The sequence below is a fragment of the Macaca nemestrina genome, chromosome 3 (assembly GCF_043159975.1).
Source record: "Macaca nemestrina isolate mMacNem1 chromosome 3, mMacNem.hap1, whole genome shotgun sequence".
Lineage (NCBI taxonomy): Eukaryota > Metazoa > Chordata > Mammalia > Primates > Cercopithecidae > Macaca > Macaca nemestrina.
Genome location: NC_092127.1, coordinates 56,457,698 through 56,476,852, shown reverse-complemented (window position 1 = coordinate 56,476,852; position 19,155 = coordinate 56,457,698). Strand labels below are relative to the sequence as shown.

The 19,155-nt window shown below is 30.4% G+C and overlaps 1 protein-coding gene across 2 annotated transcripts in view; it reads left to right on the top strand.

Moving 5' to 3' along the window:
- The window catches only part of LOC105486073 (protocadherin 10), a 62,319-nt gene that overhangs the window by 6,348 nt on the left and 36,816 nt on the right, over window positions 1-19,155 (top strand). For both annotated transcript variants that reach the window (XM_011748751.3, XM_011748752.3), the window contains exon 4: window positions 7,448-7,753. In XM_011748751.3, coding sequence (XP_011747053.1) covers window positions 7,448-7,753 — 306 coding nt within the window. The remainder of the gene's footprint in view (window positions 1-7,447; window positions 7,754-19,155) is intronic.

The following is a 19,155-nucleotide window of genomic DNA, read 5'->3' as shown; positions in this document are numbered from 1 at the left end:
TTTTCTGAAGTGTCCTTGGTTTCTTCATATTTTCAACAGGGTCCATGACACATCAAAAGGTGAACTCTGAGAATATTTGTATTTGGGCTTGACGGTAGTCATTGACAGGTTCCAATGTGATATATATTTATTTTATTTCATTTTACTTTTCTTATTATAAGTCAAGTTTTATGAGATACTGGTAACTCTTATCACTAATACTAAAAGGAAACTCTTACATGAAATAAAATATGTGTGTTAAAATGAAAATGATTTAATAAACTTCTGGTGTCCTTCCTAATTATTTGGTTTTCATCTTTGAAGGGTATTTGTTGAATATTTTACTTTTTCTAACTAGTTTTGGGTTTATATGACACATGAAGAAATAGAAAGGCTAGTCAACTTTTCTAACTCCTGAAAATGTCGATCTTAGACTGTCTCTGGGTTCAACTCAGCTCTGTTGAGACTGGACCTTTATTTTAGTTAATAATATAACCATAGGTTCTTATTTTCAAGGTGATATTAGTCCTCGAGAGCACTCATTCCTTAACACACTTGGTGGACCTCTGGATGGTGCTGAGGCAGTGTGTCAAAGGGCAGCGTACACCCCGTGGTGGCCTGGCAGCAGTGGTTGCTACAAGCCTCTCACTTGGCTAATGTGTGCTGTGTCTGTGGCTGCCTTAGCCTTGGGAAACCCAGGCAGGAGGAAGGGAAAAAAGGCTGCTCAAGGGTCTCTTTATATTGCTGTGAGTCATTAATATGCAGGCCTAATGAGACTTGAGAACTGCCAAGAATCCCCGGAGGTCCCTGCCCCTTGCGGGCCTTCACGCTAAGTGAACAGAGCATCTATTTAGTGTCTGGGAACCTGACAACAAACCAGATCTTGCCAGAAGTTTATATGTGAGTACAAAGTCCCTTTCATTTTTGCCCTATATATGGCATATGATTTATTGTTATCTTTAAAAACTGTACATTTAGCATTGCTCATTCTTGTTCTTTTTCAGAGTTTCTAATTTAACTGTCAGTCTTTTAAAACTTTTAAAACAAAATGTTTAATGTTTTAAAAAGAGTATCTGTTGCATGTTTCTTTGGATGCATTTTACTCCTTTCCCACCCCACACGCCCGGCTTTGTTTTTCTTGTAGCACTTCAATCTCAATGAACATTTCAATTAGTTTAGTCCCTCAGACATAATGACCCATAATAACCTAACTGAAGAAAGAGTAATGAATAAACATCTGCAAAAAGAGCCAAATTTGGAAGATAGATGAGAACATATTCTTATCAGTACATCTTCCCAGTAGCTACTTTATTTTACAGTCACCCAGTGTTACAATTTCTGTAATGTTTCTTTCAAATTATTGGAGATGTCAAAGCATTTTAAAAAATACAAAAATGTTAAAATGTGTTGTGGAAAACACTTTAGCCAGGCAGTTTTCATTTTTATCAAAATGTTAAAAATTTTTCCTTATCTTTAAGTTCTTAAACATGTAAAAGTATTATAGAATTAGCAATCCGTTTATGTATCTCATTAGTAGTTACAGGGCAGCCACAACATACTGGGCACAATAATAGCTATTTTAGGATTGTAATAAAACACTTATGTTAAGAAGTGATTGCACCTTTGTGTGCTGAATTGCAATCAGATTTAATGTCTAATTTTATTATAAGAATGATTTTGAAGTGTTTTCTTTTTTAAGTATAAAACCTCAAATGCAGAGAATTAAGGTGCATTTACTTAAAGACTTTTTTCAATCCATACTGCTGTTACGTACTATAAGCCTCACATCAAGCAGCTAGACTACTTCCAAAAATTTAAGCCCATTTCAGATAAATCTGTTGTATTTCACTGTAAAGCCAGATATTAATGATCTTACTATTTTGCAAAATTAGGTAATATTACTCATAGCATAGCTTTCTAAGTTCAGGATAGAAAAAAAAAATTATGCTGTAATAAGCAAATCTCACTTAACTAGGTTTTAGTGGGGAAAAGTTAGATTATCAAGTAAAGCTAACATTGGAAAGATAAAGACTCCGAATTCTCTCTTTCAGTTTGTACCACATTCCACACTATAGTGTACAGACTGTTTAGCTCAGTGCTTCACCTGTTTAAACTTCCTTTTTCTTTACTACTATTTCTTTTTCTTCATTAACATTATTCTGTATTATTTATTTAGATATGCCTTCTATTTATTCTTTTATGAATAGTTTTCTTTTTTTGTTCTATCTTACACCCCCTCCTTCTTGCTTTTCTTTTTTCTAAGCCATTTGCCGTCACCAATGTTGTTCATAGAAGGGCTTTAAACACGAAGACAGCTGCACGGAGAATCACATAAGCTTTTTCAGTTTTCCACTGCACCTGGCTCCATGTGTGAAATTCTTCGCCTTGACCATTGCTCTGTGGCACTTTCTTTATATAGCCTTGTCAAGGTGCTTTCCGTTTTTTTCAGTGCACTATTGATGTATTGGTTAGATATGGCAGTAGTCCAAGGAGAAGTGGTAAATGCAAACATAAACCATCACAAGAGGAAAAACTGATTAATCACAGCTTAAATAGCCAAAGAACTGGACTTTAAAGATATATGTTTTCAACTTTATTATGTCATTAGATTAAAACATAATTATTTTTTTTCTATTTTAGGGTACAGATAGAATATTTTAAATTGTATATTCTTAAACATTTTAATATTATTTGAGGTATATTTAAAGTGATCTGTTAGTAGTGACAGGTTGCTTTTCCCATTATAAAATACCTACACTGTCAATAATGCTAAGCTTAATTATAGATTTATTTTTAATACCTTATGCCTTTAAAAAAATATGTTGAAGAATCCTAATGAGTGATTGAATTACTTGTTAGACATTCTCTGAAAATTATCAAATTTCTCTTCAATAATTTTTTCTTTCAGTTATAAGAGAACTTATCTTCCAACTATGTTTAGTTTCTAACTAATTATAGATATAGATATAATACATGGTCAAAATTTGACTATGAATTTTAAAAACAAAATGAGTTGATTGGTCAGTAATTTCAAATTAGTAGATAAAATATATCATTGAAATGCATTAAGCCATTGCATTACTACAATATCAGCAATAGAATTATTGGTTTATTATAAACACAAATACCTATTTCCAAACTCCATTAAGAATTTAGATAATTGTCAAATTTGCTTTTTGGTTTATGTATAAAATGAATTTACACCAGTATTTATAAAACCTTATTCACTGGTGAAACTTGGAGCTACAACTTGAAAATGTGGAGAGATTTATAACTGGAAGCAATATAGAAGACAAAATATTGAGGGGAAATGGTGAAAAATATATACATGTTGAAAGATTATAGGTAGGGAGAAAATTTTATGGACTTATTTTGATTTTTTCATGAGTGAGTTATGTTAATAACTATCTGCTTCAAAACCATGTTTTCCTAAAATATACTGCAATTTTTGCGGTTACAATTAATGTATCTTAAGTAGTTAAAAGACTAGAAATCTTCTCAAAATGTGAGAAGTTTTTTATCTTCTTTAAAATTAATTTATCATATTTGGAAAAAAAATGTTTTGAATGAAAGCTTGTTGCACAAAAAGAAATGTTCACACAATATTGTATTATGACAGTCACCAAAAAAATAGCACAAATTAAATTCTAAAACTTCTGAAATCACAATTTGGTCTCAATGGAAATATCCACTGCCTCTGAGTATACAGGACAAGTTACTTGCCAGTTGAAAACCATGTACTTCAAAATTTGTTTACATATATATTTGCATAACAGGCAGTCTATCACGTCAGCTGTCATCCCTTGCAGAACAGATTATTTCTGAAAAGTGGAAAAATAAATAACTAGAAAAAGAGATTGCAAGTAAAAGGTATATGTTGAAACATTTATTAGATATTACCAAAATTTCAAAACTGAGGTTTGGAATAGTAGATATTGGAGACTCTGAAAGGTGGGAAGACTGAAGACAGGTGAGGGATGTGAAATTATCTAATGAGTACAATTTACATTATTCAGGTGATGGTTACACTAAAAATCCAGACTACACCACTACACAATAAATTCATATAACAAAATTGCACATGTATCCCTAAAGTCTATTTATTTATTTATTTTTTTTTAATTTAATTGAGGTTTGGTCTGTAATTTTCTGTTGTAAAAACCCACAGTTTCCATAGTAAGGGCAGTTGAATGAGAAAAAGAAAAATTAAGTTAAACTTACCAACTTTTGAGGTGTCAATTTGAGCTATTAAAAAAATTGTAAGAGCAGTGTTAAAGTTATGCATTTTAATATATCCTAGCTACTGTAATATCTGGCATCCCTGTGCATCATAAAGTCATTTATCACAACAAAACTTAAATATACCTCTGGTTATTTGGTAATTAAAGTACTATATTTAATGGGACTAACAACAGATGATAAAAGATAAAATGTTAGTTATACAATGTCTTCCGAAGGTGAGGAATCGTAACGGAATAAATTTATGTGGCTCTCAAACTATATAACTATACAACAAATGAAAAAATCAATTTTCAATTAATTTTTCTGTTACTTATCTGAAGTTTATTGATTTACTATTAATGTTATGTTTTAAATGTTTGTTTCTATGTCTGATTTTTCTTCCTGAGAAATAGGTACACTTATCAATAAAACTGGTGAAACATTTATGTACAATTTGAGCCACCTTACCTTTCCTTCTAGTTATATGAAGCTGCATATTATTACTAAAGGACTTCCACTTTAAAAGGATTAATTCCTAGATTTATTAAGAACGTTATTTACATGTTTATTGCCTTGGTAGAGTGATACTGTTCTTTAAACAAAAAACTTTTCTATATCTTCACTTTTTTTTTTTTTTTGCCATGCACATGCTACAGTTTATTTTTAATACCAATTCTCAACGTGTGTGAACTTTACTATGTAATCTGAGGAAATTTTAACCAAACTCAAATAATCAAAAGAGACAGAAGAAAAACATACTTTCCAGATAAGAAAATGGGCACATTGGGGTATAAACTACATAAAAGTAATTTCTACCAAAATCAAGCAGTATCCTAATGTATGTTGACATACTAGATTATTAAAGTTATGTGTAGAATTGTCATATTCACAGGTAGAAGAGTAGTTGGGCCTAGGTGCAAAAAAATATGTGAAAGGTTGTATATTGTCTTATCTAGCATATTTAAAATGATATTTATTTGTCATGTGGGAAAAATGGTATTAGTTCTAATTTATATTGGAATGTAATTATATCAGCTATTCAAATTGAGTATATATTAAGTTTATTTTAAAAATAAATAATTGCTCATAATAATTTTACTCTTAAAGACAGTTTCTACTATCAAAAAAATCTATGTTCCCCTATCATTCTATTAACAAATAGGCAGCATTTATCATGTCAAAATATAAATCTTCTCTCTGGTTCTGTAGCCTCTACCTAGTTAGTATGTAAACGTGTATCAGGGACATTCTATTTCCCTTTCTCTTTTTCTTTTCACATATCTTATTCCTAAAATAGGATAAAGGAGTGAGTTTCTCTGGTGTCTAGTGAAACATTTACATGTTTTACATGCTGTTCTCAGTCAGATTCCTTAATCCCAGCTTCAGCTCACGTTTCTGTTCCTCAACAGTTCACTGATCAGTAATTTATTTCCAGACTTATACAGGAAAATTATCAGTGAAATATTATAATCAAAGTCAGAGTTAGCATTCTACATAGTTTAATATAAAATTTTTAAACAGTCATTACACAGTGAGATTAATATATGATAAGCAGCTTTGTGTTACTTTTTTTAATTTATGTAATTAGCTGTTCTTAACTCCAAAATACTAGAGTTAAGTATTAGATAATCTAGATAATCTAGATAGTATTAGACAAACTAATCTAGAGTGTTCATAATTTTGAAAAATTATTTTTAGACAAACTGAAGTGTTCATAATTTTGAAAAAATATTTTATTTTTTATATGCAGATAACATATACACACACACACATAAATCAATATATAACAGAATACTATCAGGAATTTAAAATCCAAAACTTGTTCAAGAGCTCAAATCACTTTTGATATTAATAGAAGTAACAATCAAGTATGTTCATTAAATAAATATTACTTTTTTGATTTAAAAAATGTTTTTCCAGACTGTGTATGGACTCGAGTTTCTTTTCTACAGACTAATAATATACTTTTGTTTTTCAAATTTATCCTGTTTTAAAATTTTTAAATTATTTTTTCTTTTTTTTAAATATTATTTAGAAAATAAAAGTGGCCTACTAGGCACTGTCATTCCACACCCAGCTCCATGCCAGTGAGCCGGGGAGCTTCTTATCCATTTAAAGTTTGAGAATAAGTTGAGATCGTTTCGGCCCTGTTTAAAATATTTGATAGATATGTTACTATGTTTAGAAAAACATTAAAATGCTATTTTTGTTTATGTGTTTTTCTGTGTAGTGCTATGTATTAGCATTCATATTAAATAGTATTCTGTATTGCTCGAAAATTCTTATGCTTTGCTTAAGAAACTGAATGACCTTTCTTGATCATAATCAGATAATATTTGTAATCTTGTCAATCTAAGGAAGACAATGAAATTTGAACTTGTCCTTTGAAATCTTGGTATTATAGGATTAGTAAGCAAACAACTCTTTGTTGACTAGGACAAGTGTGTTCCAATATAGAGCAAGTAATAAGGTATTTGTCAATAGTATCTGCAGTTGATTTACACTGCATTTGGTTACCTTGGTTTCACTAATTACAGTCGTTCGTTCTGGATTTGTCTAAGGTGGTAAATGATAAGTGGTTTTTAGTAATATGGACTACCACAGTGTCATTGAGGAATACCTTTAGGAAGTCATTTCCTAGAAACCTCAGAAAATATGCTTTTGGCTGCTAATGAAATTGTGTTTTATTCTTGATTTTTACTGATATTCCTCTGTGTATACCACATTTCTGTTGAATTTCACTTTCTGCTTCATATTCAAATTTCATAATCTAAATATTTTTGGTGCTTGGCATATTTCTTATGTTTATTTGTTTTTAAGGAAAAAATTCAGATATCATTGTTAGGGATCACGGATTTTAAAGCTTTTACACCTTGTTGTTTTCTCTATTATACACTTCATGAGAGATTTTTTAAAAGATGTCTACTTTTTTTACTCATCATTTCCCAGTTATTTAAATTATTTAGAGCCAGTATTTTTTCACAATACCTTAAGTAGTTTAGAAACTATTTCAGAGACCTCTTTGCCAGAAGAATCTTATCTTTTACATTTGCCGATCATTTTCTCTTTTTAAAGTGATGGACAAAAATGAGACAAAATGATATTTGGTTCCTGTCAGGATAAGCCAGGGAAAATTTGTTAAGACACCTTCACTTGTCACCCTTTATGCTGACTGTAATCTTACCCTGCTAAGTAACTGGTCATGTTGGTGAAGACTACATCTGTAGTTTCTTTTTTCTGCTAACAGGTATGGATCTCTTCTCCAATTGCACTGAGGAATGTAAAGCTCTGGGCCACTCAGATCGGTGCTGGATGCCTTCTTTTGTCCCTTCTGATGGACGCCAGGCTGCTGATTATCGCAGCAATCTGCATGTTCCCGGCATGGACTCTGTTCCAGACACTGAGGTGTTTGAAACTCCAGAAGCCCAGCCTGGGGCAGAGCGGTCCTTCTCCACCTTTGGCAAAGAGAAGGCCCTTCACAGCACTCTGGAGAGGAAGGAGCTGGACGGACTGCTGTCTAATACGCGAGCGCCTTACAAACCACCATATTTGAGTAAGTATTACACAAAGGGCTCTGTGAAAGTGTTCCCTTTGAGGAGATAAAGTTCAACATTCCACTCTTTTTGGTAAAAATGGAGTTCAGGTTTTTTTAAGAAACAAGGATAAAAGTGACAGGATGCTGGCAACACTTTAGAGCAATATTCTTTATTTATTTAAAATAATAGATTCCTCTAACATTGAGACATTAATAATCGCACTCAGCTCTTTCAAAATTTAGGACTATATTCTCCAAATTTATTATTTTATGTAATCATTGTGAAGAATAAAAATGCTTTGAGATTCCATAATGCATTTCCTTTGAGGATCTTGGTAATGAGAAATATAAATATTTTTCATTTAATTAATGGATAAATGTTACCGACAATTCAATATCTTGGTCAAACTACATAAATAATGTTTGATAAAGATAAAAACTCATGACAACTCAATCAAAAGATGACTTACCTTGTATAGCAGATCCATCCTACATAATGTTTTCTTTCATCTACTACAAAAATAACTGTGGAACTTATAAGCTAGAAACAAAAGATGAGACAGATTGTAGATATATCATTTCGTTTATGATCGATGAAATGGAAAAGTAAAAGTGTTTTTAAAAACCTAAAGAAAAAAAACAGAAGAATATTTATTTTAGCCCTTATGATGTATAATGTGAAAAGCAAAGATTGAATGCATTGAGGTTGTGGCTACTAATCTGGACAGAGATAATGCAAATAGACAAGTGTTATATGCTTAAAGGAATGGTCTTTTATTAGATGCATACATTGTGGTGACAACAATAGTCAGGGGGTGTTTTATGAAAGATTGTTTTCAGCTTTTCAAATTACTCAGAACCACAAATACCCCAGCGTGATGTAACACTTTAGCACTTCAGAACCAAAAAATCATTTGTTTTGCTTTATTTTTTAAAGTTATACAAAGAGAGAACAAATACTTAAAGACAGGAAATATTGAGATGTCTGAAATGCAATTTGGATGCTAATGTCTTTAGTTTAACTCACAAATCCACACATGATAGTGAAATAAAGTAGCCTAAAACCAAATTTTAGTAAGTGAGGAACATGATGCTGTCTTTGCCTCTGAAATTGAATTCTGGACTCAAAATTATATTTATTATTAAAAGTAAAACTTTTCCAAATTTTAAATAGTGAATTTAACTACTGTTTCACTTAAACTAAGAATATACATTAAAGAAATACATTATTAATAATTTCAAGGCAAAAAGTGAAGGGTATATAATTCAGATTAATAAAAATTTGTATTTTTAAATAAATACAATATTTGCTTTTACCATATAATAACAGGTAAATCTACTTCAAATATAGTGGGAAAATCAACTTGCCCTCTTTTGCTCTTAGTGCTCTTGGTGAAATTACACTTACATATAGACCTGGAATTTTTTTTTTTTTTTTTTTTTTTTTTTTTTTGAGACGGAGTCTCGTTCTGTCGCCCAGGCTGGAGTGCAGTGGCCGGATCTCAGCTCACTGCAAGCTCTGCCTTCCGGGTTTATGCCATTCTCCTGCCTCAGCGTCCCGAGTAGCTGGGACAACAGGCGCCCGCCACCTCGCCTGGCTAGTTTTTTTGTATTTTTTAGTAGAGACGGGTTTTCAACATGTTAGCCAGGATGGTCTCGATCTCGTGACCTTGTGATCCGCCTGTCTCGGCCTCCTAAAGTGCTGGGATTACAGGCTTAAGCCACCGCCCCCAGCCGACGACCTGGAATTTTAAACATCTACAAATGTCTTTTCTTTACTGACTAGATTTTTTTATTAATAAGACTATTGGAAGCAATTTTTTATTATTAAAATATTAACGCTGCATATATATTTAATACAAATTTTTCTATTTCTTAAGAATCTGGTATTTCATTTAGAAATCTCATTCAGGGATTATGAAATTTATTAACATTTATGTGTGTTGCTAAAAATCAAAACAATGCATCTATTATTTCACCAGGAAATTTTTAATTATTTGCACATTATTCATATATATATTCAACATATATATATGTATGTATGTTGGAATGAGTTAGTTTTTAATAGTAGTTTTTTTGTTTGTTTTGTTTTGTTTGTTTGTTTGTTTGTTTGTTTTCCCCCTAATCTGTTTTAGCCAGTTCACACTGCTCAAAATTTAGGGTTTGGGTTGACATGTGACCCGGGGTGGAAAATTTGCAGAAGAATAGCTATTTTGTTGTTTTCACTTCTACTCTTCTTAGTTCTTCATACAACTTTAATCATGTCTAGACTTTTTTTTTTTTTTTTTAACTTTTAGTATTTAATGTCATCTTAGAGCCATCCAATTATATTTAAAATTACACCATGGCTCTGACTTAATAATCATAAAAAATTTGTGGTTAGTCTGATAATATAAACTCTAAAACAAGACTACTCCTGACCATTTTGCCCCACAAATTCATATGGTGACAGTTACCGATACTTGTGTTCTTTTTCATTCAGAATAGAAATAGTGTCATCTTTTAAGTCTAAAAGCAAGTCCCTTACATAATTAAAAAAGCTAAAAATTGGCACTAATTACTTGCTTTTAATCAGAATATTTTTATAATTATTAAAGTTGTAGGTTTTTTTGCTAAATATGCAGTTTCATAATGAATATAATATACATTTTAATGTTAGGAAAAAAGAGCAGTATATTTAGTTATGTTTGTGTAAAGCTCTGAAAAGCCTAATGAAACTGTCACTGTCAATTCTACAATAATGACAAGGAAATGACGATATGCTTAAAATTACAAAAGAGATCATTGTCAATACAAATAACTTTTGATTTCTATACCTCCGATTGCTAAAGTTAAAACTAAAAACTGCAAGAAAACAACTTTTACACAAAAATAGGTGGATGCAAACATTAAATAATGTACTTCATGTTCTTAAAAATATGCTTACAGTTATGTTTCTTTTTATTTTAATGTATTAACAAAAGACACATGAAGAGCATAAATGATGTATTTAATAAAAGGAGACTTTTAAAAATCAGGAATAATATTGAACACATCTTTCAATACTTGCTAAATTATTCATGAGCACTTTCTGAGCTTGTTTTCTCTTATTTTTGTTATAATGTTATAGTTTGCTAAGTTGATATGGAGCAAAGGGATACACTCAAAGATTGCATAAATAAATTTAAACATGTAGAACATGGCCATATATTCAGAAATGCCATATTTACATTTACCTTAAAACGTTAATAAATTTCAGTTTTACTTTACCTTTAATTTTCATTAGTGTAATTAAAAACACTAAAATACCACTTTCATTTTTAATTAAAATTAATAATTACCTGCAGCACTTTAAATAATCATGTTAAAATGAAAGAAAATATTTTCTGGAGTTTTAAAATAACATTGCATTTTTATCATGAAAATTTTAAGGATTTGTTTAGAATCCTAGACATCTTACTTAAAATAATTCATTCTTTCAAATGACACAATAAGTTATGTGTAAAACCATCTGGATAATCTCCATAAATAAAAATATAAAATGAATATAAAGTCGATAATGTAATTGACAAAAGTTATATTATTAGTATAATTTCAGAAAACCCTACTAGTTAAAACACTTTAATATTTTTATAGTCATTCCTGCTTATGATTTTGGCTTTATACTTTGAACACCATCTCTTAAGATTTTTGTCAGTAAATGAACATGAAATTCAATTCCTATCAGCCTGAACTATACAGTAATAAAGGCGTAAGTATTTGTTATTTGGATACTTGTTGATTCTTGCCAATAAACATAATTAATTCCTAAAAATTGAAGACAATCATAAGATGCTCAATACAATTACATCAAAATATACTCATGAAAATATTTCTTTAAGTGTCATACAATGATAAATTGGACTGAATGAAGTGAAAAAAACTGCATCATAATGACTACATTTCTGAATCAATGGAGCTTTCTAGAGTCTAAAGGGAACAATTTATTTTCATGGCACATCCTGCCTTCATCTTATACAACATTTGGACTAGTCCAAGTATGCTAAAAGTCATTCTGGTTGTCTCCTGACCTAATTTTATTTTTGCCAACTTGTTAACCTTCTTGAAATTTCAACTTGACACACCCATATCATGATTAAAAAAATAAATTTCTATAACAGTTCATTTAAAATACTGCTAAACCTTTATCTAGACCTTTTATCGATAAACTTTAAATGGGGGAAATTTTTAGGTATCTATATTATGTCTATGTGCACTTCAAGTTTTTAGTTGATTGAAATTGGAGAACATGTTTTGTTTAGTAACATTTCTTCCAATCCCTTCATTATCTCAGCCTGCCTTCTGTGAGTTTTCATAATTTGTTGAACTCAGTAGTGCAGTAAGAGCATACACAGAATTCAAAATAAAATGATTTTTCTTATTGATACACATTACCCTCATACTTATGTACCTCTGTATAGTGCTTTCTCTAGGATTTGTATTTTCCTCTAATGTCGTAAATATGGTGTCACTATCCAATATTAAAGTCCAAAAATAAATATTTTTATAGAAGGCCTTGCTTTCATATAGGCCCATACACCACTAAATGAACGGACCTCTCTTTCAGGATTTTTTCTTTTTTACTTGATGTGTTAATTTCTGATTAGTTTTCCTCCATGTTGTGCTACTATGTGTACTCTGAGGGTGGGTTCTTTTTGTTGTTCTTTTACTCTTTTATATACATACAGATTGGTGAACCTAATTTTCTCACTTTTTCAGTTTATTTCTTTGGGACAGTTTTATGGTCTTAGAAATATACTAGTCATTCTATTTTATCATTAAATCCCTTTATCCAGGAATTATGAATAAATCTGTCATTATCAAAAAGTTTACTCACTTCAACTCCAGGAATAGGAAACAAATGATAACTAGGCATCAGAAAAAAAAAAAAAATTAACTCTGTTCATTTTCTCTATCTGAATTTTATTATATTTTATACTATTTTAAAATATTATTTATTTTATTGTATTTGGTGAATTTTTTATATTCTACTTCTCTGAAAAATGGTCATCTATTCATAATTCGTGTCATTCCTCCAGTTAACTAACTGTGCAGCAGTTGGTGGGAACTTCTCTGTAACACTAGATACATGAGATATTGTATTTTGTTTCTTTTTCTTTAATTGTTGTATAGTGGTCTATCTCAGCTAGTACAATTTAAAGTGAAAGCTATGAAAATCCTTCTGAGGTGCAGATATGAAACACAGCAGTTTTTTATATATAAATATCTGGTCATTTCTGTAAGCAATTTTTTTTTTACTTACTCAGACATCAGTACTTCTCTGTGACTTATTTCAAGTCATTTAAAATTTGTGCCTGTGGGTAATTTGGAACTAGTTAGCATGCAAGAAATTTCTATTGCCCCAGTTAAAGAACAATTTCATAGTTTCTTTTATCAGTATAGTTATCTTTATAATTATCTGCAATATTTAAAAGTGCCATTTTAATGACTTTCAATTGAATTGACTTTATTTTGATAATTTGACCTGTGGTTCACCCCAAACTTTATATTCTAAATATTCAAAACTTACACAATAATAAGTACTATGTTTTGTAACTGCTTTCTTACCATTTATTAACTTTGCTAAAATCTGCTCCAGCTCTACTACAATTTTTCTTCCCAATACAATTACTCTCTTGGCATATTTCGACTCATTATCCAGCTATGCATATTATAAATGCTAAATAATTATGTGATGAAAAATGAATTAATGGGCATTTTTAAAGTATGCAAAATTTCATTAATGTTGTCATTATTTATTCATTCATTTATGCACACACGCCGTTGTTGATACCTCCAAGCAAACTTTATTCTTTTCTTCCAATTTTTAAAAAATGTTTTAAATTAGTTATATTCTTTGTTAGCTACACCTACAGATTTTTACATGGGGAAGTAGAATTTAAACTAATTCAAGCTATTGAAATGCACCCAACTAGTGTGTTTGTGTAAAATATCATGGAGTGTTTCAGGACTTTGAGATTTTAAACTTCTTTTGATTTGTTCTAAGAACTTATTTCATATCCTAAGGCAGAGTTAAATTGTTTCATATTTCTTAACACTCTTAGAATTTTGATTACTCCCCATTCTTCCCCATCTGCAATACCATCTTTCTTTTATTTACTAGCAACTTAATATGTTAGCTCTCATGTTTCATCTTTTTATAAAACTAAGAGGTTTATGTTTTCCTCTAGTTTAGTCACTTTTTTTCTTTATTTAATTCCCATGTAGGATTTATTTATTTACATTTTAAAATTACGTTTTTGAGTTCACAAATAAATGGTTAAGTAAAATATTGTCATTTAAGGGCATGTAGAGAAAACATAATCGATAAAAGTTAATTATACTTTTATTCAATATTTTATAGCTCTTTAGTATGACTCTTCAACTGCTTTTCAAAGCAGTTTATCTCATGCATATTTAGGACTTCTTAGAATTAACATTTAGCATATTAATATTATTATATACCTCATTTTATATTACAGATCATTTTCATCCTCTTTCTTATTTTGTACATTGATATAAAACTGTGTAAGCATTTGTCTATCATATGAGCTTAACAAAGTAAGACTATCAATTAGAATATAAACAGAATTATTCAATGAAAAGAAATACCTACTTGGGAATTTTTTCCTGCCTCATCATACTGAAGATATATGAGTCAAAATTTGAATATGTTAAGTTATAAAGATATTGTAAATAAGTCTGGAATCTACAAATTCAATTGCCTATAAATATCATTAAACATTATACAATACTCAATGTGCCAGACATTTTTTGGGTGAGTCTTCGTCATCTTCAATCCTTTTAATAGAAATTAGATAGTGTCATTTAGATAATAAAGATTAGAAACTGTTTCGAACTCTGAGATTCACTGTTCAAGATTAAATAACATGACTGATTAAGATTAAACTCCGCATAATGTGAGTCATTTTAATGTTTCCTGGAGTGTAACAAAATATTTTAGGTTTGTATTGAGTTTTAATAAGACTTCCTAGTCACTGTAAATTAGCTTGACCTACTTCAATTTAGGTGAGGAGAGTGTAGGAAATTCAAAAACCTTGTCTCTCAAAACAGAATTACATACCAAAAACATAGATTAAAAACAAATTATAAGGTAGAAATTTTGCAGATAAAAATCAGGATTTTATTTATGATTCTATAATTCGTACCTTATATGACATAATGTATATACATTATGTATGGTAATAGTAAGACACTTACTCATACCCTTTCTCTTAGAGATACAATTCTTTTGACTGTATGGATTGAAGAGGCAATATTTGAAATTAACTTTGATAAAGTGTCTGTATATATATACAACACAGTGTTAGTCTGAATTATCAATGATAACTTCAAGTCATTCAATAAGGGATTATAAATTCATTTTATATGTTCTAGTTTCTTGATTCAGTCATATGGATACACTCATATACATTTAAATCCCATATAGAATCATTACATTTTTAATCAGTTATATTTAATTTTTAATTATATCTATGGAACAAACTTTGATTATGTGCAACATAGGAGATAGGAGTCAATGTATTTAACTAATGGCTACTTTATTATCAGAAGCTGTTAACATGACAATATGGTGCTTGTTGAGAAACAGATACATGATTCAATTCATTTTAGCATTTTAGTATATTCTTTTTTTTTTTTTTTTTTTTGAGATGAAGTCTCGCTCTGTCACCCAGGCTGGAGTGCAGTGGTGCGATCTCGGCTCACTGCAACCTCCACCTCCCAGGTTCAAGGGATCTTCCTGCATCAGCCTCCCGAGTAGCTGGGAACTACAGGCACATGCCATCACACCCGGCTAATTTTTTGTATTTTTAGTAGAGACGGGGTGTCATCCTGTTAGCCCAGATGGTCTCTATCTCTTGGCCTGGGCCTCCCAAAGTGTTGGGATTAGAGGCACGAACCACCCCGCCTGGGTAGTCTATTTTTTTTTTTAAGGTACTGATTGTTAAGTTTACAGTGCTTAAGTATGGCAAAATAAACTATGACACTGTAGATGAAACAGGTTTCTGGTACTAGTGTTTATGTATTATGAGAAAGGCAGTATTTTTAACTGCTAGTAAAAATGTTGTAGTCAGTAGGTGGTTTTCCCCACCTTAAGATTGGCCTGAATCTTACACTAGATTCCAATATTACCTGTGTTTGATATTCATCATATATTTTACGCAAACTAGAAAATTAGCTTTAGTTTATCACCAAGTGTTTTAAGGCACATCTATATGTCAGTCACTATATTTGGGCTGAAAATTACCACTTTATTCCATAAAAACGTATTTTAAAATGTTTTCATCATATTTTTCAATTAAGTTTCTTTAAACAAGACATAAACATAGAAGTAACATATAACTAAAATCAATATTAAATATATATTTTCTGTATTAAATTCTGAATCACCTTGGATACAGAAATAGTCAAGATAGAGGAGCTCGCCTCTTCCAATAAAAGATATGGGTTTGTTTCTTAAAGTGCAAAACATAGTAGAAAGTTCTGAGCCAACAATGGCAACAGTAGACAAAATAGATATAATAAATTTGTCATAATGATATACACCTGATGGTGTATGTAAGCTTAAATGTTTCACAGGTAGATTTAATATGAATGGTAGGAATAAGTCTATAGATATGAGAGTTAATGTTACAGCTTGGCAGTTGCCAGACATTGTACGCTTAGAAAATGTATAGGAAACTTGAGGCTGACCTGAAAAATTAGGATAAAATTCTTGTGTATTATTTTCACCATTAATAAGCCTAGTTCTGATTCCAGAATTAACTGCCCTGTTAGTCACTGGTAGTACAGATTTTAGGTCTATTTTCTTTAGAAATGCACATCAGATGATTATATTAGAGGTCATGAAATATCTTTATCCTGATTCTTTACTTACCTCAATCTTTAAAAAAAAAAAAAACAATGGTAACAGAGGACAATATTATACAAATCTAAAGAGTTCTCATAAGCAATATTTTTAAATATTTTTAAATGATGAATAATTTCAAGCATACAATGGTATAGAGAATAGTGTACTAAATCTTTCAGGTTTTCCATTGCTCAGCTTAAAGAATCAACTCTTGACCAAACTTGTTTCATCCAAACACTGATAAAACTGCTCCTTCATTCAGATGTTTCAAAGCAAATCCAGAAGGATTCTACCATTTAATCCATTAATGTTTACACTTTGCTTGTAAAAGATACAGTTTTTAACATAACCACAAGAGCAATATTTCTTCTTAAAAATAAGTTTTTTTTACTATCATTGGTTATCTACTTATTATTTAAATTTCCATAATTTTCTCACATATATTAATATTACTTATATTTCCAATTGATTTGATTCATGACTGAAATCAGCTTTACAGGTAGCAATTTTTTTATTTTAAAAAATTTTAATCAAGGTACAATATGCGTATAGAAAAGTACAAAAATCATAAATGTATAACTCAAGAAATTTTTACAAAATGAGTACACCTGTATAGTTACCAAAACATTGTCACATAATATGTCCAGTAGCCAAAATATTACCGCTATAGTATGTCAAGAAATCCATTCTTTTGCCCACTTAGAGTTACTACTACCCGAAGCATTACTACTATCCTAGTCTGTAACCAAAAATTAGTTTTTCTGGGGTTTAAACTTGATATAATTGGAGAAATAATGGAGTATGTTTGAGTTCCACTCAAATTTAATAGCCAGTGATTTCCTTGATAATATAGGGAAAAAACATCTGCAGAGCCTAAATATATACCAGTGTGTGAGCAAAGAAGACAATTTAGTTAGCATTAATTATCCAAAGTCACATTGCCTCCTACCCTTAAATCTAGAAGTGATACATGCTTTCTTCATCATTTTGGAAGATATAGTGTTCTCCTTGGATATAATTTCTCTATCTTTGGAGTTCTCTTTATGGCTAGTCTATCAGAAATGCTTTATGCTTGTCTTCATGTCTTATTGACTGAAATGTAATCCTTTGTTAACTTAATGGCTTTTATAGCAACAAATATTTAAAATATATTAACTTGAATACCATCTACTAGCAAAAGAGTAGAAAAAATGAGATGTTTGTATTTCATTTTTCTTTGAACACATATTAGAAGATTGTGACAAATTGTGGACTATGATGCATAAAGGAAATTTTAAATAGAGTAAAGAGATTAACATTTTGGGAAATAGCGTATCTGAAGAGAGTTTAAATGGCACAAGGAATTGTGAATTGAGAGGAAAAGTAAAGAGGTGACATAATAAATGTTAAGTATTTAAACAAATGATACACAGATAAGATGGTAATCAGTTAATCTGTCTTTATGGAGAGCAGAAAAGGGGGAATGGATCTATATAGCTCCTGTGAGATTTAAATTACACATTACAGGAAATATCCTAACCTTGACATTGGTTCTTGCTCCTGAGTGATATGGAAACATTTTACCTAGAAAGCTTTGTAAACTACATACGTATGCATATGCCATCTTTGATTTGGTGAAATATCACGTTCTAGCCCTGCATTGTATTTTCCCACAAAATGCCTTTCCTCATCTGCATCTGGCAAAGGAGAGAAGGGTTCAATTTACTTGAAGATGAAGAAGAGACAATTGAAAAAGCATTGATTTCATTTCCCTCCCTTCCTGTTTCTCTGGGAATGACTTTATCTTTCTTTCTTTGGAATTTTTTAGAGGAAAAAAATTTAGTTTCCTAAAGTCTTTTTTTTTTTCTCTCATCTCACATGTTGAATTGCAATGGAGAATGAAATGTCCAGGAACAAAAATTAAGATATTGTAATTTTAGAAAGAGATTTAGGGAGATGCATAGAGTATAAATGTTGAGTATGAAAATGTCAAATATGTACATATGTAATAAATACCATAGATTGTGTATATTAAAAAGTATGCATCATAACTCGCAGGTTTAAAACTTCATATTGTATGTAATAATAGTTTACACATTAAGTTATTATTGTACAACAAAGTCAGTTGACTCTAGATGAAAAATATCTTAACCTTGTCTAATATGGAGTCTTCTCTTTACTACATTGGCTTATTTCTCTTATAATGAGAATTTTCACTTTTGGTGTCACATCATCCTCTATTGAAGTTTAAGGCAATCCATGGTGGCAGTTAGTATAGAACGACTGACAATTAAATAAAAAGGAAACAGCCCTTATTAATCATTCAAAGTCATAATTGCCTGCTACCCTTAAACCTAGAAGGAATACATGCTTTCTTCATCACTTTGGAAGATATAACAAGCAGGTCTTATATGCCATATACAATTATTCTATCTGGAGTTGATGTTTGGAGATTAAATTATAATATAGCCTAACTTGGTAATGTGGAAGCATGAATTAGTCACACATTTCAGAAAAATAAAAGGAAAGAGAAAATAATAAAATGGAAAAC